This window comes from Pseudophryne corroboree, chromosome 8 (genome assembly GCF_028390025.1).
Source record: "Pseudophryne corroboree isolate aPseCor3 chromosome 8, aPseCor3.hap2, whole genome shotgun sequence".
Taxonomy (NCBI): domain Eukaryota; kingdom Metazoa; phylum Chordata; class Amphibia; order Anura; family Myobatrachidae; genus Pseudophryne; species Pseudophryne corroboree.
In genome coordinates this window covers 52,006,578-52,031,752 of record NC_086451.1, presented here as the reverse complement: position 1 = coordinate 52,031,752, position 25,175 = coordinate 52,006,578, and the positions used below count along the sequence as shown (strand labels likewise).

At 47.6% G+C, this 25,175-nt stretch overlaps 1 protein-coding gene across 5 annotated transcripts in view; it reads right to left on the bottom strand.

Annotated features, from left to right (window-relative positions):
• The window catches only part of WNK3 (WNK lysine deficient protein kinase 3), a 258,491-nt gene that overhangs the window by 138,300 nt on the left and 95,016 nt on the right, over positions 1–25,175 (bottom strand). For all 5 annotated transcript variants that reach the window (XM_063936367.1, XM_063936369.1, XM_063936368.1 and 2 more), the window contains 2 exons: positions 6,620–6,792; positions 3,221–3,441 (listed from right to left, as the gene is read on the bottom strand). In XM_063936367.1, coding sequence (XP_063792437.1) covers positions 3,221–3,441; positions 6,620–6,792 — 394 coding nt within the window. The remainder of the gene's footprint in view (positions 1–3,220; positions 3,442–6,619; positions 6,793–25,175) is intronic.

The window sequence follows — 25,175 nt, the reverse complement described above, 5'->3', positions numbered from 1 at the left end:
TGATTCCCCCCATGGGTTGCCCCCCACCCACCCATATAGGCAATGATGCCTCCCCCCTTCCCCATATGCAGAGCGCAGCGGGGCGTGTGCAGGGGGGACTGATGATCAGTCTGCACATGCAGAGATCAGCCAAAAGGTGCTGGGAGAGGAATGAAGTTCCCCTCGCCACACTGAGTTCCCTTAGCATACGCTGCAAAATGGCCTGCCGCATGGCATCCTGGGGAACAATTCCGGAAGTAATGATGGCGGTCAGAGACTACTGCATCACTCCGGGCGGCCGGAGGAGATCCGTTCTGCACTTGTACAGAACGGGTCTCCTCATCTACAAGCAGGGGGGAACACAACTGGACGCGCATCGAATGTGATGCGACTAAGTCAGGTAACATACACCGGGCTCAGGTCGCATCACTTGCGACTAAAACCAGGTATGTGAGTAACAATACAACCAAAGCTATGGATTGCGAAATTTGCATTTATAGACACACTGTAACGAGTGCTACTTTTCATCTGGTATTTAAATGAGCCATTTTAATTCCATCATCCAGATTGGACTACTGTAACCTCCTGCTATCTGGCCTCCCTGATGTCCTATTTATTCTCTCTCCAGGGGTGTCGTGGACACCCCAAGAGGGAGAATAGTTGCCGGGATCCCGACAGCCGGTGTGTCGAATGCCTCCCCTTCAAAACCCATGACACGAAACATCACAGCAGGACAGGGACACTCTCCAGCCTATACCTTCCATTCATACTCTCTCTACATTTCAGCCAACACAACCATGCGTAGCATAAAAAGCAGCAACATAACACTATACATTTACAAAGTAATTAACGGTTAACAAAATCCAATTATTCAATGTTCTGGCTTAAAGTATTTAAAATGCACCATGTATTCTTTACTATATCTGGTCACTTTCTCATCTCCTCCCCAAATGGCTAAAGCCGCAGTGCTTAGTCTGGAAAGTGGAGATTATATAGGACAAAATACTGAAAAGGACAACTCCGCTTTGAAATCCCTTTTATGCCACTGTGTTAGACCACCAATCTGTGGTCTGTAATGTACAGTAATGTCTGCAATGACAATGAGCCGGCCATTTTTACAGTACAGCTTCCCTACTGCCCTGGGGCAGGGGTATTCAACATGCGCCAGTCCACCTGCTGTGTAACTACACATCCCAGCATACCCTGCCATAGTTTTAGCTTCAGTTATTTTAGGCAAATTATTTTGTACATTTTGGGTCAAACATACTATTTATTTAATTAACACAATGACTTTGCTCTGTCAATAGTAATGCGCTCTATGCTTAATGTTCTTAAAGAAAACATTTAGGTAAAACTTATCTACATCTTTCACAAGTTTAAGTACCTCAATATTTAGTGTCATGGATGAACGAGTGCAGGATACAGTGAATACAGAGTGGCTGATGGGCCGGTCATTACATCTGTCAGACTGGCTTGGACATAATCAGGCAGAAACATTTTTGGGAGAAAAGAAAAGAAGCTCTGGCATTGGATACCTAAGGGCTACAATAACCCTCTATGCAGAGCTGAACTGTACTTGGAGCATCGTTATAATGGAGAGATTACATACATCAATATCCACAAATTCAAGTTCCTCAAGAGACCTGTGGGATGAGAGCAGTGCCTCTAAGAGCGAGAGTGTAGGTAAGTGGTTCCTGGGTAATCACCTACTAAGTACTCATCTCATTGCAGACAATACAGTTTACATACAGATATTCTGATGGATATCCACTGTGCTACGTCACTAGCATGGAGGTCAGACTACCGACTCGAATCTCTTTTATAAGGGCCATTTCACTCTCACACACACACACACACACATTTTCACCGGACGGCAAAAAGCTGCCTGGATTTTTGGTTGTGAATCAGTGGCTTTCACACACACACACAGGCTTTGTGCAGTGTTGAATGTTGTGGGCATGCACTGCAGTAGCAGCCGGATGGCAGCCGCCGCAGCAGCCGTCCCCGCGTAATGCAGCTAAACTCAACCAGAGGGCTGAACGCAATTGTGAAAAGTGCCATTAGGGCACCCCAACGGGTCACTTTTTGCACATTTCAGCTCACCACCCCAGGGAGGATGCGAGCTAAAATGCAGGCGTTGGTAGCCATTGTGCGTGAACTGAGCTACATTTGAATAGCTCCGTTTGGGCGCCATCTAGTGGCTACCGGCAGGAAAACAACTGAATCTCACCCTATGGATACTACAAGGTCTTAAGCACTATACCTCTAACCCCATTCACTGGGTTCTACTACTCTTCCCCAGCCTTCCCATATCTTACAACAATGCTCCATCTAAAGTGTAATGCAATTTATTGCCTCCTTTATTAAACACTTCTCTTACCCAAAATGCCACCAAAATATATCCACTCTCTGATAACCTCCCTCCTTCACTACTGTATCCTCCTCCTATCTGGCATTTCCAGCATTGAACAATCCCAAATCATGCCTTTCCAAATGCTGCAGCAAGACAGAGATCTGCGTCTCTCACCGCTTCCTATCACACTACTCCGCAGACCCCTGGTACGCCGTGTCTTGCAGAATACAATTAAAGTGACTTGCATAATAATGGAGAGTGGAAACCAAAAAAAAAGCACCGGGCAAACAAGCAGCGTTTCACCTGCACTTTCCTTCCGTCTGTTTGTCAACACGAGCCATACAAGTGCTCCAAAATCACTCACTTGAACAAAGCATTAGTGTCTTCAGATAAACAAAAATGGGTATTGTGAGACAGAGTGTGCAGAACAGGAAGCAATTATGGTGAATACTGGAGCGTTTCTAATGGAAACATTTTGCAGACATTTATCAGCCCATCAGCACAGCCTGTTTACTTAACATTTAAGAAGAACAGCTTCCTGATGTATCGCATGCGTTTCACATCTGTAGTCTAGCACCCCTACACATTTCACAACATCCAAAGATATCGTCAACTAAAGCCTGAATACCTACAAAAACATGCCAAGAATGTTACTGCATTTAGGTAATGTGGGCAGAGACTTTTAAGTGACCTGTAACATTCCCAGCAGGTTTCCAGCTAACACGTTACTGTAAAAATAAACCCACACAGCTATATTTTAGGATTACGGCAGCTCTTTAGTGTATTCCCTCAATGTGTGTGTGTAAATCATGTAACAAACATACAAGTTGTGGTCTAAAAGACATTAAGGCATCGCTTATGAGAATTCTATTTGTCAGCAAGGCTCACCGATCACACTCTTTGCAAAGGATGTCCTCATCAAAGTAGCCAAACCAAGGTCTCCAATCTTCACGGAGCCAGTTGGTCCAGTGATGAAGATGTTGTCGCACTTCAGATCCCGATGAATGATGGGTGGCGTCCGAGTGTGGAGAAACTGAAGCCCTTTTAAGATTTGTCTACACCAACTTCTTAACACTTTGGGCTTCATTACTTTGAATCGTTTCAAGTAACTGCAAATAAATACATTAAGGGTTCACCACTGACATAAAACGCCATTAATAGACATGGATGTTCAAAACGAAAAATTATATTCCTATTCTGCAAATTCATAATGTTCCCTCTGTATAACTTCATCTGAAAACACAGGCCAAAACTAGCAAGGATGAGGTTGCAGAGAAGATGACATAATGGTACTATGGGCCTAATTGTGAGTTGATCGCAGCAGCAATTTTGTTAGCAGTTGGGAAAAACCATGTGCACTGCAGGAGGGGCAGATATAACCAGTGCAGAAAGAGTTAGATTTGGGTGGGGTGTATTCAAACTGAAATCTAAATTGCAGTGTAAAAATAAAGCAGCCAGTATTTATCCTGCACAGAAACAAAATAACCCACCCAAATCTAACTCTTTCTGCACATGTTCTATCTGCCTCCCCTGCAGTGCACATGGTTTTGCCCAATTGCTAACAAACTTTCTGCTGCGATCAACTCAGAATTACCCCCTATATTTATTACCCTAATGTGCAGAAAGCACACCGGGCAGTAAACAAAGGCCGGGGTTATACAGAGAAAAATCGTGGAGAAGACTGTGCCAATCTCAATGTGTATAGGCTACAAGCGAGTCACAGCTTTCCACTCCTTTCATGATTGTGTGTATGCCCTCCAAAAGGCATGGTATATTATTTCATAGGTTCTCAAACTCGGTCCTCAGGACCCCAAACAGTCAGCGTCTTCCATGTAACCCAGCAGGTGCACAGGTGTATTTATTACTCACCGACATATTTTGAAAGGTCCACAGGTGGAGATAATTATTTCATTTGTGATTCTGTGAGGAGACCTGGAAAAAACGGTTTGGGATCCAGAGGACTGAGTTTGAGAACCTGTGTATTATTTCATGGTGTAAAAAATTATTAGGGGGGAATTCAATTGTTTAATCACGCCCGATCTCCCGTCTAAAGTGATGGGAGATTGCGGGGCGATATTTAATATCGCCCCGCAATATATAATATCGCCCGTTAGAGTCGGGTTTAGGAGCGCAAAGCACCTGAACCCAACTAAACTAATGGACACGAGCGTGAACAGATCTGTTTGGGCGCCCAAACGGGTGTCTTTACGGGCATTTAAGCTAACCACCTCCGGGGGTAGCAAGCTGTAATGAACTTCTCCTACCAGTCGGCAGCAACATGTGAATAGCTGCTAGCAGGAACTCACAGGTGCTGGGACCTGTGATAACATTTAAATTCAGCCCTTGGAATAAAGGAAACAAGTATATATTAACTATTTATTTTACACTACAATGGCTTACTGCCAGGTATATTCTATCTCAAACTGTATCTCTGTAACTGCTCCTTGTTATGTTATAATGCAAACTACCTTGTTAGGTAGAAGCACAACTTGGAGCTGTTCTTCAGGGCTTTCAAAATACCCTGAGCACATTATAAAGAGAAACAAATATAGGGTGGAATTCAAATGTTTGAAAAGTCGGTAGGGTGTCTATTAGATAGGAAAAAACAGACTCCCAACTGACTTTTCAAACATTTGAATCTCCCCCATAGAATGAAATTTAGCCTTGGATTGCACAGCAATATAAATGTGAAAAAATTTAATGAGCCGATTCGAATGCTTTTTTGGGCAACCAAACTAATGGGCGTCCATCAGAGCAATTCAATTGTTGCACTGATGCGGCAGGCATTACTTTGTAAGCGCCCCAAATTACAGGGTTTAGCTGCGAATAGCTATGGTCTCTCCTGTGACTAATGGGCTCCACAACAGAGCAACAATTGAATTGCTTTGCTCCCCCTAGTGGTAGCCACAGAAGAAAAACAATTTCATTGCCCCCTTAGGGAGGAATTCAATTGTTGCATGTGCTACCAACAGCAGCTATTCAATTGTTGGCTGATCGGACAAGACTGCAGGATTTCAGCTTGCAGCCTCCTGAGGTAGCACGCAGAAGTGTGCGAAAAGTCAGCTGTTTGGGCACGTTAACTAGGACTTTGCACTATGCGCACCTACTCTCAGTGCATTTGGGCACGACAAGCGTAAAATCGATGTGCACATCCGGGCAATGCAGCACACTGCTTTGAATCAAAATCCCCAAAGAGAATTCTGGCTGGAAGATTATTGGGTCCTTGGTGAAAAGCACTGAACGAAGCCAGTAAGATAAAGCAATTAATTTAGTAAACATTGCCGTAGGAACTGTACTTTGAAAGCCAATTAAAACTATTCAACACCAAGGGTAATTCTTCTAATGGAAAAATATGTTTTGCTTTTATGAGGATTATGTCAAACTGGATTCTTGGTAGTGCAACAGGACAGAATGGGGCAAATGATTCTTATGTCTTATTGGTGGTTTATAACAGGGATCTTTAAAGAGCAAGCTATGGAAGGTAACAAAAAATATAGGGATATGAACCTATGCTATGGTAATAATTTTGGTATCACACATTAAATGGATACAACTGAGGAAAAACAAGTTAGAAAAGGACTTAGGAACACTAGGTAAGGAGCCGCAGGGGGCCAGGAACTGGCTGCAAATCCCAGTAGAGAGAGAAATGAAAGTGACGGAAACCTAATATCACCATTGTACATTAGTTAGGCCACATCACGGGTATGCGGTGCAGTTTTGGCCACCCCACTGTAAGGTTGTCACAGGAGAGCTCAAAAGCATTTAAAGTTGGTCAATCTCATTAATAAAAGGGAATGGACAGGTTAAATTAAAGATGAACCATGTTATTCTTTTTTAATTTGGGTTAAGAGTTACCTTAGAGGTGACCTAACATACATAAACAGATCAATAGTAAATGCAGTTATTTGTAGAGGACATTTGGGGGGGCAGAACTGATCAAAGAAATTTACTCTAATACCCGCTGTGTCGAGGGTGTAAGAAAACAATCAATAAAAGGAACAGAAGCCATTAGATAAAAGTGAAAAAAGTGTGACCTATAGGAAAAAGCCTACAGTACATATGTAAGCAAATCTCTCCTTCAAGAATCAGTCTCCATTTTCCACAGAAACAAGCTGAAAGAATGTTCAGATTACTAGCCCTGTTGACAGGAAAGATTTCAGAGAAGAAAAAAACAATTCACAGACAAGGGAAAAATTGCTAATGTAAAGTTCTGTCACGTAGCACCATGTAATGAGCCGAGACGAGTGGTGTACCGCACAAAGCTGTCAATTTGCAAAAAATGGTTACGTTTTTAAAGTGCCAGACGTCATCAGTTCCGTCACCAAGACGATGCATTTCTTCCCCTTCACAGTAGACTCCCAGGAATCGTAGAAACGCACAATGTTGGGATGCTGAAGCCCCTTTAGCATCTCAGCCTCCTCTTTGAATCTTTGCTGTTCTGCTTTGGTTAATTTTCGGTCCTGGAAAACATAATAATAATCTGTTTGCCTGGGCATTCTGTGTAGTAGTACATGTAAATACTGCACCATTACTAACCACAGAGGAGAACTTCACGTGGTGCTTTCCAAAGAATTACACATTTAGGAAAGATTAAAACGTTTCATCAATTACAATTTATGTGCAAATATTTTGTAGCTAGCGAAGACAACACGATGACTGTAATAACTCTCATGCCTGACGTTATAAATTGCTGTCCACCAATAAAATTTAAAGTGGAAAAGGACATACTACTTGTAAAATCAAAAGCATCCTACAAATCAACCACCTGATGAAGCTACATCTCAGTGACGGAACAGCTGAAAATAGCAGCACATTACACCCTACTACACCCTAACATTTTGTTGCTTGGACATTTACAAAGAAAGCACGTCAGCGCCAGTCTCATTTCTGTAAAAGTTTCCCTTAGGCTGACCAACAAAGGGGGTGTACAATTATCTGCGGTAATTTACCGCGGATAATGGATAAGCCGGGGGCTAATTGCCAGCATTTATCGGGGATTATGCTTTATGTGCCTCAGGCACGCGAAGCATAGTCCATGATAAAGGCCCTGTTTTTCCACGATAACACATGGGCCCGGACACTTATCCCAGATCCCATGTGTTATTGCCCGAAAACGGGACATTTTTAGGCAGATTAAAAAAACACAGTCTATAATCGGATAGCACCATAATGACCATCAGTCAAAAATAGCGTTATTAATCAGTTTTTATCAGCCCTAACTTATTGGGCATCCACCAGGGATATTCAATTGCTGTCACCGTTGTGTGTGCATGTTCTCTATGAGCACCTACTAGCACCGGGTTAAGCTGCACGAAGCGGCTAAACCCCGTCTAAAGTACAGGTTAGGGCGCTCAAAACAAAAACACGGAGTTTACGCACATTCCAGCCTGCTCATCAGGAGGCTGAGAGCTGAAATGCGTCTCCCCCCGGCAGAATGCACTTCTGAACAAAGCAACAACTGAACTGCTCATTTGGGCGCCATTCAGTGGGGGCCGGGGAAAAACAACTAAATGTGCCCCATTTAATATTTAAAGGCATGCTTGCAATATTATAGTTAATTTATATGGGTGTGGTTTGGAAGGTCGACAGTAACTAGGTCGACCACTATTGGTCGAGAGTAACTACATCGACAGGGTCTCTAGGTCGACATGTCAAAAGGTCGACATCAGTTTTTTTGTTGTCATTTTCTCCGTATAGTGACTGGGAACCCCAATTAGTGCACCGTGTCCGCTCGCCATGCTTCGGGCAAGGTGCCTCGCTCCGCTACCACTGCGCTCGGCACAGGTTACTATTCCCAATCGTAGTCCGCGTGGATCGTTAAGTATGAAAAAGTTTTTTTTTTTAAATTGTGAAAAACTCATGTCGACCTTTTGACCTAGAACATGTCGACCTAGAGACCCTGTCAACCTATTAACCGTCGACTAATAGTAGTCAACCTAGTTACTGTCGACCTAGAGACCGGATCCCAATTTATATGGTACCACAAAGCTGGGGAAATGCAGCACAGTATGAAGACTGACACCAACTTGTACAATTTAAAACAAGCAGAGGACATTCATGAAACAAGTATGCCACATGAGCATAAAAAATAAGAATTTACTTACCGATAATTCTATTTCTCATAGTCCGTAGTGGATGCTGGGACTTCCGTAAGGACCATGGGGAATAGCGGCTCCGCAGGAGACTGGGCACAAAAGTAAAAGCTTTAGACTAGCTGGTGTGCACTGGCTCCTCCCCCTATGACCCTCCTCCAAGCCTCAGTTAGGATACTGTGCCCGGACGAGCGTACATAATAAGGAAGGATTTTGAATCCCGGGTAAGACTCATACCAGCCACACCAATCACACTGTACAACCTGTGATCTGAACCCAGTTAACAGTATGATAAACGTAGGAGCCTCTGAAAAGATGGCTCACAACAATAAACAACCCGATTTTTTTGTAACAATAACTATATACAAGTATTGCAGACAATCCGCACTTGGGATGGGCGCCCAGCATCCACTACGGACTATGAGAAATAGAATTATCGGTAAGTAAATTCTTATTTTCTCTGACGTCCTAGTGGATGCTGGGACTTCCGTAAGGACCATGGGGATTATACCAAAGCTCCCAAACGGGCGGGAGAGTGCGGATGTCTCTGCAGCACCGAATGAGAGAACTCCAGGTCCTCCTCAGCCAGGGTATCGAATTTGTAAAATTTTGCAAACGTGTTTGCCCCTGACCAAGTAGCTGCTCGGCAAAGTTGTAAAGCCGAGACCCCTCGGGCAGCCGCCCAAGATGAGCCCACTTTCCTTGTGGAATGGGCTTTAACAGATTTTGGCTGTGGCAGTCCTGCCACAGAATGTGCAAGCTGAATTGTACTACAAATCCAACGAGCAATCGTCTGCTTAGAAGCAGGAGCACCCAGCTTGTTGGGTGCATACAGGATAAACAGCGAGTCAGATTTTCTGACTCCAGCCGTCCTTGAAATATATATTTTCAGGGCCCTGACTACGTCCAACAACTTGGAGTCCTCCAAGTCCCTAGTAGCCGCAGGTACCACAATAGGTTGGTTCATGTGAAACGCTGAAACCACCTTAGGGAGAAATTGAGGACGAGTCCTCAATTCTGCCCTGTCTGAATGAAAAATTAGGTAAGGGCTTTTATATGACAAAGCCGCCAATTCTGAGACACGTATGGCTGACGCCAGAGCTAACAGCATGACCACCTTCCATGTGAGATATTTTAATTCCACAGTGGTGAGTGGTTCAAACCAATGTGATTTTAGGAACCCTAAAACTACATTGAGATCCCAAGGTGCCACTGGTGGCACAAAAGGAGGCTGTATATGCAGTACCCCCTTGACAAACGTCTGAACTTCAGGCAATGAAGCCAGTTCTTTCTGGAAGAAGATCGACAGGGCCGAAATTTGAACCTTAATGGATCCTAATTTTAGGCCCATAGACAGTCCTGCTTGCAGGAAATGCAGGAAACGACCCAGTTGAAATTACTCTGTGGGGGCCTTCTTAGCCTCACACCAGGCAACATATTTTCGCCAAATGCGGTGATAATGTTTCGCGGTTACATCCTTCCTGGCTTTGATCAGGGTAGGGATGACTTCATCTGGAATGCCTTTTTCCATCAGGATCCGGCGTTCAACCGCCATGCCGTCAAACGCAGCCGCGGTAAGTCTTGGAACAGACAAGGTCCCTGCTGGAGCAGGTCCTTTCTTAGAGGTAGAGGCCACGGGTCCTCCGTGAGCATCTCTTGCAGTTCCGGGTACCAAGTTCTTCTTGGCCAATCCGGAGCCACGAGTATAGTCTTCACTCCTCTCCTTCTTATGATTCTCAGTACTTTTGGAATGAGAGGCAGAGTAGGGAACACATACACCGACTGGTACACCCACGGTGTTACCAGAGCGTCCACCGCTATTGCATGAGGGTCCCTTGACCTGGCGCAATATCTGTCCAGTTTTTTGTTGAGACGGGACGCCATCATGTCCACCTTTAGTTTTTCCCAACGGTTTACAATCACTTGAAAGACTTCTGGGTGAAGTCCCCACTCCCCCGGGTGGAGGTCGTGTCTGCTGAGGAAGTCTGCTTCCCAGTTGTCCACTCCCGGAATGAACACTGCTGACAGTGCCACCACATGATTTTCCGCCCAGCGAAGAATCCTTGCAGCTTCTGCCATTGCCCTCCTGCTTCTTGTGCCGCCCTGTCTGTTGACGTGGGCGACTGCCGTGATGTTGTCCGATTGGATCAATACCGACTGACCCTGAAGCAGAGGCCTTGCTTGACTTAGGGCATTGTAAATGGCCCTTAGTTCCAGGATATTTATGTGAAGAGACGTTTCCATGCTTGACCACAAGCCCTGGAAATTTCTTCCCTGTGTGACTGCTCCCCAGCCTCTCAGGCTGGCATCGGTGGTCACCAGCATCCAATCCTGAATGCCGAATCTGCGGCCCTCTAGAAGATGAGCACTCTGTAACCACCACAGGAGAGACACCCTTGTCCTTGAAGATAGGGTTATCCGCTGATGCATCTGAAGATGCGATCCGGACCATTTGTCCAGCAGATCCCACTGAAAAGTTCTTGCATGGAATCTTCCGAATGGAATCGCTTCGTAAGAAGCCACCATTTTTCCCAGGACTCTCGTGCATTGATGCACTGACACTTGGCCTGGTTTTAGGAGTTTCCTGACTAGCTCGGATAACTCCCTGGCCTTCTCCTCCGGGAGAAACACCTTTTTCTGGACTGTGTCCAGAATCATCCCCAGGAACAGTAGACGTGTTGTTGGAATCAGCTGTGATTTTGGGATATTTAGGATCCACCCGTGCTGACGTAGCACTACCTGAGATAGTGCTACTCCGACCTCTAACTGCTCCCTGGACCTTGCCCTTATCAGGAGATCGTCCAAGTAAGGGATAATTAAGACGCCTTTTCTTCGAAGAAGAATCATCATTTCGGCCATTACCTTGGTAAAGACCCGTGGTGCCGTGGACAATCCAAACGGCAGCGTCTGAAACTGATAATGACAGTTTTGTACCACAAACCTGAGGTACCCTTGGTGAGAAGGGTAGATTGGGACATGGAGATAAGCATCTTTGATGTCTAGAGATACCATATAGTCCCCTTCTTCCAGGTTCGCTATCACTGCTCTGAGTGACTCCATCTTGAATTTGAACCTTTTTATGTAAGTGTTCAAGGATTTTAGATTTAAAATTGGTCTCACCGAGCCGTCCGGCTTCGGTACCACAAACAGCGTGGAATAATACCCCTTTCCCTGTTGTAGGAGGGGTACCTTGATTATCACCTGCTGGGAATACAGCTTGTGAATAGCTTCCACTACCGCCTCCCTGTCGGAGGGAGACGTTGGTAGAGCAGACTTCAGGAACCGGCGAGGGGGAGACGTCTCGAATTACAATTTGTACCCCTGTGATACTACCTGCAGGATCCAGGGGTCCACTTGCGAGTGAGCCCACTGCGCGCTGAAATTCTTGAGACGGCCCCCCACCGTGCCTGAGTCCGCTTGTAGAGCCCCAGCGTCATGCTGAAGACTTGGCAGAAGCGGGGGAGGGCTTCTGTTCGTGGGAAGAGGCTGTTTGCTGCAGTCTTTTTCCCCTTCCTCTGCCCCGGGGCAGATATGAGTGGCCTTTTGCCCGCTTGCCCTTATGGGCACGAAAGGACTGAGTTTGAAAAGACGGTGTCTTTTTCTGCTGAGAGGTGACCTGGGGTAAAAAGGTGGATTTTCCAGCCGTTGCTGTGGCCACCAGGTCCGATAGACCGACCCCAAATAACTCCTCCCCTTTATACGGCAATACTTCCATATGTCGTTTGGAATCCGCATCACCTGACCACTGTCGCGTCCATAACGCTCTTCTGGCAGAAATGGACATCGCACTCACTCTAGATGCCAGGGTGCAAATATCCCACTGTGCATCTCGCATATATAGTAATGCATCCTTTAAATGCTCTATAGTTAATAATATACTGTCCCTATCCAGGGTATCAATATTTTCAGTCAGGGAATCCGACCAAGCCACTCCAGCACTGCACATCCAGGCTGAGGCGATTGCTGGTCGCAGTATAACACCAGTATGTGTGTATATACCTTTTAGGATATTTTCCAGCCTTCTATCAGCTGGTTCCTTAAGGGCGGCCGTATCGGGAGACGGTAACGCCACTTGTTTTGATAAGCGTGTGAGCGCCTTATCTACCCTAGGAGGTGTTTCCCAACGTGCCCTAACCTCTGGCGGGAAAGGGTATAGTGCCAATAATTTATTAGAAATCAGCAGTTTTTTATCGGGGGAAAACCACGCTTTATCATACACCTCATTTAATTCATCTGATTCTGGAAAAACTACTGGTAGTTTTTTCACACCCCACATAATACCCTTTTTTGTGGTACTTGTAGTGTCAGAAATATTCAATGCCTCCTTCATTGCCGTGATCATGTAACGTGTGGCCCTACTGGACATTACGTTTGTCTCCTCACCGTCGACACTGGATTCAGTATCCGTGTCTGGGTCTGTGTCGACCATCTGAGGTAACGGGCGTTTTAGCGCCCCCGACGGTGTCTGAGACGCCTGAACAGGCACTAATTGATTTGCCGGCTGTCTCATGTCGTCAACAGTTTTTTGCAAAGTGCTGACACTGTCACGTAATTCTTTAAATATGACCATCCAGTCAGGTGTCGACTCCCTAGGGGGTGACATCACTAACACAGGCAATTGCTCTGCTTCCACATCATTTTCCTCCTCATACATGTCGACACAATCGTACCGACACCCAGCACACACACAGGGAATGCTCTGAAAGAGGACAGGACCCCACGAGCCCTTTGGGGAGACAGAGGGAGAGTTTGCCAGCACACACCAGAGCGCTATATATATATACAGGGATAACCTTATTTAAGTGTTACTCCCTTTATAGCTGCTGTTTTATATTAGCTGCCAATAGTGCCCCCCCTCTCTTGTTTTACCCTGATTCTTGTAGCAGGACTGCAGGGGAGAGTCAGGGAGCCGTCCTTCCAGCGGAGCTGTGAAAGAAAATGGAGCTTGTGTGCTGAGGAGAAAGGCTCCGCCCCCTTCACGGCGGCCTTTTCTCCCGCTTTTTTCAGGAAAACTGGCAGGGGTTAAATGCATCCATATAGCCCAGGAGCTATATGTGATGCATTTCTTTAGCCATATAAGGTTTTTATATTGTTCTATTGCGTCTCAGGGCGCTCCCCCCCAGCGCCCTGCACCCTCAGTGACCGGAGTGTGAAGTGTGCTGAGAGCAATGGCGCACAGCTGCAGTGCTGTGCGCTACCTTATCTGAAGACAGGAACGTCTTCTGCCGCCGATTTCTCCGGACCTCTTCGCTCTTCTGGCTCTGTAAGGGGGCCGGCGGCGCGGCTCCGGGACCCATCCAGGCTGAACCTGTGATCGTCCCTCTGGAGCTAATGTCCAGTAGCCAAGAAGCCCAATCCACTCTGCACGCAGGTGAGTTCGCTTCTTCTCCCCTTAGTCCCACGATGCAGTGAGCCTGTTGCCAGCAGGACTCACTGAAAATAAAAAACCTATTCAAACTTTTACTTCTAAGCAGCTCAGGAGAGCCACCTAGCATGCACCCTTCTCGTTCGGGCACAAAAATCTAACTGAGGCTTGGAGGAGGGTCATAGGGGGAGGAGCCAGTGCACACCAGCTAGTCTAAAGCTTTTACTTTTGTGCCCAGTCTCCTGCGGAGCCGCTATTCCCCATGGTCCTTACGGAAGTCCCAGCATCCACTAGGACGTCAGAGAAATATGACTTATACTGCATAAGATTTCCCCATAGATTGTAAGCTTGCGAGCAGGGCTCTCCTCCCTCTATGACTGTTTGTTTTTACCCAGTTTGTATTCTAATTGTGTCCAGTTGTAAAGCGCAACGGAATTTGCTGCGCTATATAAGAAACTGTTAATAAATAAACAGGACATTATAGGTAACGTATATAAGATACCAGTGTTGTACAAAACATCTAATAGGTGCGGCGCGAGGACATAAAGCTAGGCAGCATGGACGACGTAATGGTTAGCATTACTGCCTCTCATCACTGTCTTCACGCTAGGCTGTTTCAGTATGTGGTTTTCTGTTTTTTTAAACCATCTTGCATGATGCACGGGATGACTGCGCAATGCAGGGTGCCATGCTGCATACATGGCATCGTACACAATTAGGGGGAATTCAATTGTTGCTCTGTATGGGTGCGCATGCAATGGGAGGGGGGGGGGAGAGAGGGTAGTGGGGACACATTTCCGCTGGCTGTACGGAGCAGGGCATTGTATATGACGGGACCTGAACGCGGGTTCGCGGGAGGCCATCTCCGCTACCATTAGGAAATGGGCACCGCACTACAAGCGCCTATTTCTGGCCACCAGCGAGCGCCGAGACTCCGGAGCAGAGAGCCGCTGTTGGGTGTCCGTTCCCCCCCCCCCCCCATTATGGCACCTAATTCAAAAAAGCAGTGCGTTAGCCGGACTAAGTGGAGGGGGCATGCCTACCCCTCCGGTAATGCTAGCCGTGGTCAGGACCTTAATAAGGGGATAAGAAGATCCCTGTGCGTGCAGAGCATGGGAGTGAGGGATGTGCAGCACTCCCACTCTGCTTATCATACCGCTGCTGGCCTTTGGTGACCCCGCACGCAGCAATGTCCGGCCAGACTCCAGAGAGGTGTCTCTTCAGCCGGGGAACCAGCCCAAGCCGCATACAGCTGCGATGGGACCCCGCCAGCAGCTCCCACGATGCAGACTGGCAGAGCTGCCAGTTTGCGAGTGTAAAGAAAAGAAAAAATAGGATTTTAATACCTACCGGTAAATCCTTTTCTCTTAGTCCGTAGAGGATGCTGGGGATGCTTAAAGAACCATGGGGTATAGACGGGATCCGCAGGAGACACGGGCACTTTAAGACTTTGAATGGGTGTGAACTGGCTCCTCAGTCTATGCCCCTCCTCCAGACTCCAGTTATAGGAACTGTGCCCAGGGAGACGGACATTTCGAGGAAAAGGATTTATTGTTAAACTAAGGGTGAGAAACATATCAGCTCACACCACCAAACACGCTGTACAACCTGGCATTTAACAGAATTACAGTCAACGGCATGAACAAAAATCAGCAACAGGCTGACCATAACCAAAGCACAACCTTTGTGTAACACAAGCAATAACTATTAACAAGTACTGCAGATAGAGTCCGCACTAGGACGGGCGCCCAGCATCCTCTACGGACTAAGAGAAAATAAGATTTTAATCCTACCGGTAAATCTTTTTCTCGTAGTCCGTAGATGCTGGGACTCCGTAAGGACCATGGGGAATAGACGGGCTCCGCAGGAGACATGGGCACTTTTAGAAAGACTTTAGGCTCTGGGTGTGCACTGGCTCCTCCCTCTATGCCCCTCCTCCAGACCTCAGTTAGAGAAACTGTGCCCAGAGGAGATGGACAGTACAAGGATAGGATTTTAGGTAATCCAAGGGCAAGATTCATACCAGCCACACCAATCACACCGTATAACTTGATATACTATCTAGTTAACAGTATGAAAAAATAAGAATTTACTCACCGGTAATTCTATTTCTCGTAGTCCGTAGTGGATGCTGGGACTCCGTAAGGACCATGGGGAATAGCGGCTCCGCAGGAGACTGGGCACAACTATAAAGAAAGCTTTAGACTACTGGTGTGCACTGGCTCCTCCCACTATGACCCTCCTCCAGACTTCAGTTAGGATACTGTGCCCGGAAGAGCTGACACAATAAGGAAGGATTTTGAATCCCGGGTAAGACTCATACCAGTCACACCAATCACACCGTATAACTCGTGATACAATACCCAGTTAAACAGTATGATAACAACTGAGCCTCTCAACAGATGGCTCAACAATAACCCTTTAGTTAAGCAATAACTATATACAAGTATTGCAGACAATCCGCACTTCGGATGGGCGCCCAGCATCCACTAAGGACTACGAGAAATAGAATTATCGGTGAGTAAATTCTTATTTTCTCTGACGTCCTAAGTGGATGCTGGGACTCCGTAAGGACCATGGGGATTATACCAAAGCTCCCAAACTGGCGGGAGAGTGCGGATGACTCTGCAGCACCGAATGGGCAAACTCTAGGTCCTCCTCAGCCAGGGTGTCAAACTTGTAGAATTTAGCAAACGTGTTTGACCCCGACCAAGTAGCTGCTCGGCAAAGTTGAAGAGCCGAGAACCCTCGGGCAGCCGCCCAAGAAGAGCCCACCTTCCTCGTGGAATGGGCTTTCACTGATTTAGGATGCGGCAGTCCAGCCGCAGAATGTGCAAGCTGAATCGTACTACAGATCCAGCGAGCAATAGTCTGCTTTGAAGCAGGTGCACCCAACTTGTTGGGCGCATACAGGATAAAGAGCGAGTCAGTCTTTCTGACTCCAGCTGTCCTGGAAACATAGATTTTCAGGGCCCTGACTACGTCCAACAACTTGGAAGCCTCCAAGTCTTTTGTAGCCGCAGGCACCACGATAGGTTGGTTCAGATGAAAAGCTGATACCACTTTAGGGAGAAACTGGGGACGAGTCCTCAATTCCGCCCTATCCATATGGAAAAACAGATAAGGGCTTTTACATGACAAAGCCGCCAATTCTGATACACGCCTGGCCGAAGCCAAGGCCAACAACATGACCACTTTCCACGTGAGATATTTCAAATCCACGGTTTTCAGTGGCTCAAACCAATGTGACTTTAGGAAATCCAACACCACGTTGAGATCCCAAGGTGCCACTGGAGGCACAAAAGGGGGCTGAATATGCAGTACTCCCTTAACAAAAGTCTGAACATTAGGTAGTGAAGCCAGTTCTCTCTGGAAGAAAATCGATAGAGCCGAAATCTGGACCTTAATGGAACCCAATTTAAGGCCCATAGTCACCCCTGACTGTAGGAAGTGCAGGAAACGGCCCAGCTGAAATTCCTCCGTTGGGGCCTTCCTGGCCTCACACCACGCAACATATTTACGCCAAATGCGGTGATAATGGTTTGCGGTTACTTCTTTCCTAGCTTTAATCAGCGTAGGAATGACTTCCTCCGGAATGCCCTTTTCCTTCAGGATCCGGTGTTCAACCGCCATGCCGTCAAACGCAGCCGCGGTAAGTCTTGGAACAGACAGGGCCCCTGCTGCAGCAGGTATTGTCTGAGCGGTAGAGGCCATGGGTCCTCTGAGATCATTTCTTGAAGTTCCGGGTACCAAGCTCTTCTTGGCCAATCCGGAACAATGAGTATAGTTCTTACTCCTCTTCTCCGTATTATCCTCAATACCTTTGGTATGAGAGGAAGAGGAGGGAACACATAAACCGACCGGTACACCCACAGTGTCACTAGAGCGTCCACAGCTATCGCCTGCGGGTCTCTTGACCTGGGCGCAATACTTTTCTAGCTTTCTGTTTAGGCGGGACGCCATCATGTCCACCTGTGGCCTTTCCCAACGGTTTACAATCATTTGAAAGACTTCTGGATGAAGTCCCCACTCTCCCGGGTGGAGGTCGTGCCTGCTGAGGAAGTCTGCTTCCCAGTTGTCCACTCTCGGAATGAACACTGCTGACAGTGCTAACACGTGATTTTCCGCCCATCGGAGAATCCTTGTGGCTTCTGCCATCGCCATCCTGCTTCTCGTGCCGCCCTGTCGGTTTACATGGGTGACCGCCGTGATGTTGTCTGACTGGATCAGTACCGGCTGGTTTTGAAGCAGGGGTCTAGCCTGACTTAGGGCATTGTAAATGGCCCTTAGTTCCAGAATATTTATGTGCAGGGAAGTCTCCTGACTTGTCCATAGTCCTTGGAAGTTTCTTCCCTGTGTGACTGCCCCCCAGCCTCGAAGGCTGGCATCCGTGGTCACCAGGACCCAGTCCTGTATGCCGAATCTGCGGCCTTCTTGAAGATGAGCACTCTGCAGCCACCACAGCAGAGACACCCTTGTCCTTGGATACAGGGTGATCAGCCGATGCATCTGAAGATGCGATCCGGACCACTTGTCCAACAGGTCCCACTGAAAGGTTCTTGCATGAAACCTGCCGAATGGAATCGCTTCGTAGGAAGCTACCATCTTTGCCAGGACTCGCGTGCAGTGATGCACCGACACCTGTTTTGGTTTTAGGAGGCCTCAGACTAGAGATGACAGCTCCTTGGCCTTCTCCTCCGGGAGAAACACTTTTTTCTGTTCTGTGTCCAGAACCATCCCCAGGAACAGTAGACGTGTCGTAGGGACCAGCTGTGACTTTGGAATGTTTAGAATCCAGCCGTGCTGTTGTAGCACCTCCCGAGATAGTGCTACCCCGACCAACAACTGCTCTCTGGACCTCGCCTTTATCAGGAGATCGTCCAAGTACGGGATAATTAAAACTCCCTTCTTTCGAAGAAGTATCATCATTTCGGCCATTACCTTGGTAAAGACCCTCGGAGCCGTGGATAGACCGAACGGCAACGTCTGGAATTGGTAATGACAATCCAGTACCACAAATCTGAGGTACTCCTGGTGAGGATGGTAAATGGGGCCATGCAGGTAAGCATCCTTGATGTCCAGTGATACCATGTAATCCCCCTCGTCCAGGCTTGCAATAACCGCTCTGAGCGATTCCATCTTGAACTTGAATTTTTTTATATATGTGTTCAAGGATTTCAAATTTAAAATGGGTCTCACCGAACCGTCCGGTTTCGGTACCACAAACATTGTGGAATAGTAACCCCGTCCTTGTTGAAGTAGGGGTACCTTTACCATCACCTGTTGTGAATACAGCTTGTGAATTGCCTGTAACACTGCCTCCCTGCCTGTGGGAGTGGTTGGCAAGGCAGATTTGAGGAAACGGCGGGGGGGAGACGTCTCGAATTCCAGCTTGTACCCCTGAGATACTATCTGAAAAATCCAGGGATCCACCCGTGAGCGAGCCCACTGATTGCTGAAATATTTGAGACGGGCCCCCACCGTACCTGGCTCCGCCTGTGGCGCCCCAGCGTCATGCTGTGGACTTAGAGGAAGCGGGGGAGGACTTTTGCTCCTGGGAACTGGCTGTATGCTGCAGCTTTTTTCCCCTACCTCTGCCTCTGGGCAGAAAGGACGCGCCTTTAACCCGCTTGCCCCTATTGGGCCGAAAGGACTGTACCTGATAATACGGTGCTTTCTTTGGCTGTGAGGGAACATGGGGTAAAAATGTAGACTTCCCAGCTGTTGCTGTGGAAACGAGGTCCGAGAGACCATACCCTAACAACTCCTCACCCTTATAAGGCAGAACTTCCATGTGCCTTTTGGAATCTGCATCTCCTGTCCACTGCCGAGTCCATAACCCTCTCCTGGCAGAAATGGACATTGCACTAATTTTGGATGCCAGCCGGCAAATATCCCTCTGTGCATCCCTCATGTATAAAATTGCGTCTTTTATATGCTCTACGGTTAGCAATATAGTGCCCCTGTTTAGGGTATCAATATTTTCTGACAGGGAATCTGACCATGCAGCTGCAGCACTGCACATCCATGCTGAAGCAATAGCTGGTCTCAGTATAACACCTGTGTGTGTATATATAGATTTCAGGATAGCCTCCTGCTTTCTATCAGCAGATTCCTTCAGGGCAACTGTATCCGGAGACGGTAGTGCCACCTTCTTTGACAAGCGTGTGAGCGCTTTATCTACTCTAGAGGATGTTTCCCAACGTGACCTATCCTCTGGCGGGAAAGGGTACGCCATTAGTAACCTCTTAGAAATTACCAGCTTCTTATCAGGGGAAGCCCACGCTTCTACACACACTTCATTTAACTCCTCAGATGGAGGAAAAGCTACTGGTAGTTTTTTCTCTCCAAACATAATACCCTTTTTTGTGGTACCGGGGGTAACATCAGAAATGTGCAACATATTTTTCATTGCCTCAATCATGTAACGTGTGGTCTCATTGTCGTCGACACTTGAGTCAGTATCTGTGTCGACATCTGTGTCTGCCATCTGAGGTAGCGGGCGTTTTAGAGCCCCTGATGGCTTTTGAGACGCCTGGGCAGGCACAGGCTGAGAAGCCGGCTGTCCCATATTTGGTATGTCGTCAAACCTTTTATGCAAGGAGTCAACACTGTCGCGTAATTCTTTCCACAGCACCATCCACTCAGGTGTCCACCCCGCAGGGGGTGACATCACATTTACAGGCATCTGCTCCGCCTCCACATAAGCCTCCTCATGAAACATGTCGACACAGCCGTACCGACACACCGCAAACACACAGGGAATGCTCTGACAGAGGACAGGACCCCACAAAGCCCTTTGGGGAGACAGAGAGAGAGAAAGTATGCCAGCACACACCAGAGCGCTATATAACACAGGGATCCCACTATAAATGAGTGTTTTCCCTTATAGCTGCTATATATATATATATATATATATATATATATATATATATATATATATATATATATATATATATATATATATATATATATATATATATATATATATATCCTGCACCTAAATTTAGTGCCCCCCCCCCTCTCTTTTTTACCCTTCTGTAGTTTTCAGACTGCAGGGGAGAGCCAGGGAGCTTCCTTCCAGCGGAGCCGTGAGGGAAAAATGGCGCCAGTGTGCTGAGGGAGATGGCCCCGCCCCTTTTCCGGCGGACTTCTCCCGCTTTTTCTGGAATACTGGCAGGGGTATTTTTTACATCTATATAGCCTCTAGGACTATATATGATGTAGATTTGCCAGCCAAGGTGTCTTATATTGCCCTCAGGGCGCCCCCCCCCAGCGCCCTGCACCCATCAGTGACCGGAGTGTGAGGTGTACATGAGGAGCAATGGCGCACAGCTGCAGTGCTGTGCACTACCTTGGCGAAGACCGAAGTCTTCTGCCGCCGATTTTCCGGACCTCTTCATGCTTCTGGCTCTGTAAGGGGGACGGTGGCGCGGCTCCGGGAACGAACACCAAGGTCGGGTCCTGCGGTCGATCCCTCTGGAGCTAATGGTGTCCAGTAGCCTAAGAAGCCCAAACTACCACCTGTTAGGTAGGTTCGCTTCTTCTCCCCTTAGTCCCTCGCTGCAGTGAGTCTGTTGCCAGCAGATCTCACTGTAAAATAAAAAACCTAAATATACTTTCTTTCTAGGAGCTCAGGAGAGCCCCTAGTGTGCATCCAGCTCAGCCGGGCACAAGATTCTAACTGAAGTCTGGAGGAGGGTCATAGTGGGAGGAGCCAGTGCACACCAGTAGTCTAAAGCTTTCTTTATAGTTGTGCCCAGTCTCCTGCGGAGCCGCTATTCCCCATGGTCCTTACGGAGTCCCAGCATCCACTTAGGACGTCAGAGAAACCAACATAGCCTCGGTCCACCACCGAAGAAACTATAACATAACCCTTATGTACGCAATAACTATATACAAGCCTTGCAGAAGTAGTCCGCACTTGGGACGGGCGCCCAGCATCCTCTACGGACTACGAGAAAAAGATTTACCGGTAGGTTTAAAATCTTATTTTCTCTAACGTCCTAGAGGATGCTGGGACTCCGTAAGGACCATGGGGATTATACCAAAGCTCCCAAACGGGCGGGAGAGTGCGGATGACTCTGCAGCACCGATTGAGCAAACAGGAGGTCCTCCTCAGCCAGGGTATCAAACTTATAGAACTTTGCAAAGGTGTTTGACCCCGACCAAGTAGCAGCTCGGCAAAGCTGTAGTGCCGAGACCCCTCGGGCAGCCGCCCAAGAAGAGCCCACGTTCCTAGTGGAATGGGCCTTAACCGATTTTGGTAACGGCAATCCTGCCGTAGAATGGGCCTGCTGAATCGTGTTACAGATCCAGCGAGCAATAGTCTGCTTTGAAGCAGGGCCGCCAACCTTGTTGGCTGCATACAGGACAAACAGTGCCTCTGTTTTTCTGATCCTAGCCGTTCTGGCCACGTAAATCTTCAAAGCCCTGACCACATCAAGTGACTTGGAATCCTCCAAGTCACGTGTAGCCACAGGCACGACAATAGGCTGGTTCACATGAAAGGATGAGACCACTTTAGGTAGGAATTGAGGATGAGTTCGCAATTCCGCCCTATCCATATGAAAAACCAGATAGGGGCTTTTATGTGATAAAGCCGCTAATTCCGAAACTCGCCTAGCCGAAGCTAAGGCTAACAACATGACCACCTTCCAAGTGAGATATTTTAACTCCACAGTTTTGAGTAGTTCAAACCAATGTGACTTAAGGAAACTTAACACCACGTTAAAGTCCCAAGGTGCCACCGGAGGTACAAAAGGAGGCTGAATATGCAGTACTCACTTCACAAACGTCTATACTTCAGGAAGAGAGGCCAATTCCTTCTGAAAGAAAATGGATAGGGACGAAATCTGAACCTTAATGGAGCCTAATTTTAGGCCCAAATTCACTCCAGTTTGTAGGAAGTGAAGGAGACTGCCCAGCTGGAATTCTTCCGTAGGAGCATTCCTGGCCTCACACCAAGAAACATATTTTCGCCATATTCGGTGATGTTTTGATGTCACGTCCTTCCTAGCCTTTATTAGTGTAGGAATGACCTCATCTGGAATACCTTTTTTCGCTAGGTTCCGGCGTTCAACCGCCATGGCGTCAAACGCAGCCGCGGTAAGTCCTGGAACAGACAGGGCCCCTGTTGCAGCAGGTCCTGTCTTAGAGGAAGAGGCCACGGATCTTCTGTGAGCAACTCCTGCAGCTCCGGATACCAGGTCCTTCGTGGCCAATCTGGAACAATGAGGATTGTTCTCACTCCTCTTTGTCTTATTATTCTCAACACCTTGGGTATGAGAGGTAGAGGAGGAAATACATAGACCGACCGGTACACCCACGGTGTCACCAGGGCGTCCACAGCTACCGCCTGAGGATCTCTTGATCTGGCGCAATACCTTTTTAGCTTTTTGTTGAGACAGGACGCCATCATGTCTATTTTGGGGCAGTCCCCACCGACTTGCGATCTGCTCGAAGATTTCCTGATGAAGCCCCCACTCTCCCGGATGCAGATTGTGTCTGCTGAGGAAGTCTGCTTCCCAATTGTCCACTCCCGGAATGAACACTGCTGACAGTGCGCTGACATGATTCTCCGCCCAGCGAAGAATCCTGGTGGCTTCCGCCATTGCCACCATGCTCCTTGTGCCGCCTTGGCGGTTTACATGAGCCACTGCGGTGACATTGTCTGACTGAATCAGAACTGGTTTGTCGCGAAGTAATGCCTCCGCTTGACGTAGGGCGCTGTATATGGCCCTTAACTCCAGGACGTTGATGTGGAGACAAGTCTCTAGACTTGACCAAAGACCTTGGAAATTTCTTCCCTGTGTGACTGCTCCCCAACGTCGGAGGCTTGCGTCCGTGGTCACCAGGATCCAGTCCTGAATGCCGAACCTGCGACCCTCTAGGAGGTGAGCACTCTGCAGCCACCACAGGAGAGATACCCTGGCTCTGGGGGACAGGGTGATCCGCCGATGCATATGTAGATGTGACCCGGACCACTTGTCCAGCAGGTCCCATTGGAAGGTTCTCGCATGGAACCTGCCGAAGGGAATGGCTTCGTATGATGCCACCATTTTTCCTAGGACTCGAGTGCAGTGATGCACTGACCTGTTTTGGCTTCAATAGGTTCTTGACCAGAGTCATGAGTTCCTGAGCTTTTTCCGTCGGAAGAAAAACCCTTTTCTGGTCTGTGTCCGGAATCAAGCCCAAGAAGGTCAGACGCGTCGTAGGAACCAGCTGCGACTTCGGGATATTGAGAATCCAGACGTGTTGCTGTAACAATGAAAGCCACACGCTGTTCAGTAACTTCTCCCGAGATCTCACTTTTAAGAGGAGATCGTCCAAGTATGGGATAATTGTGACACCTCGCTTGCGCAGGAGCACCATCATTTCCGCCAGTACCTTGGTGAAAATCCTCGGGCCGTGGAAAGCCCAAACGGCAACGTCTGAAATTGGTAATGACAATCCTGTACAGGAAATCTCAGGAACGCCTGATGAGGTGGAAATATTGGAACATGAAGGTACGCATCCTTTACGTCTAGGGAAACCATAAAATCCCCCCCCCCCCCCCCCTTCCAGGCTGGCGATGACCGCTCTGAGCGACTCCATCTTGAACTTATTCAAGTATAGGTTCAAGGATTTTAAATTCAAAACGGGTCTGACCGAACCGTCCGGTTTCGGGACCACAAACAGGGTTGAGTAATATCCCCTCCCCTGTTGTAGTAGGGGAACCTTGACCACCACCTGTTGAAGATACAATTTTTGAATTGCATTTAACACTAACTCCCTCTCTGAGGGAGAAGCTGGCAGAGCCGATTTGAAAAACCGGCGAGGGGGGACCTCTTCGAATTCCAGCTTGTATCCCTGAGAAACAATTTCTATTGCCCAGGGATCCACCTGTGAGAACCCAGATGTGGCTGAAAAGTCGAAGACGTGCCCCTACTGGAGCGGACTCCCTCAGGGGAGCCCCAGCGTCATGCGGTGGATTTTGCAGAGGCCGGGGAGGACTTCTGTTCCTGGGAACTAGCTGTGTGCAGCTTTTTTCCTCTGCCCTTACCTCTGGCAAGAAAGGACGATCCACGTACTTTTTTTGCTTTTATTCGAACGAAAGGACTGCATTTGATAATGAGGCGCTTTCTTAGGCTGTCAGGGAACATAAGGCAAGAAATTCGATTTACCTGCCGTAGCTGTGGAGACTAGGTCCGAGAGGCCTTCTCCAAATAACTCCTCACCTTTGTAAGGCAAAAACTCCATATGCCTCTTCGAGTCGGCATCCCCCGTCCACTGTCTGGTCCATAAGACTCGCCTAGCGGAAACAGACATCACGTTTATTCTGGAACTTAGTAAACAAACATCTCTTTGAGCATCCCTCATATATAATACAGCATCTTTTATATGC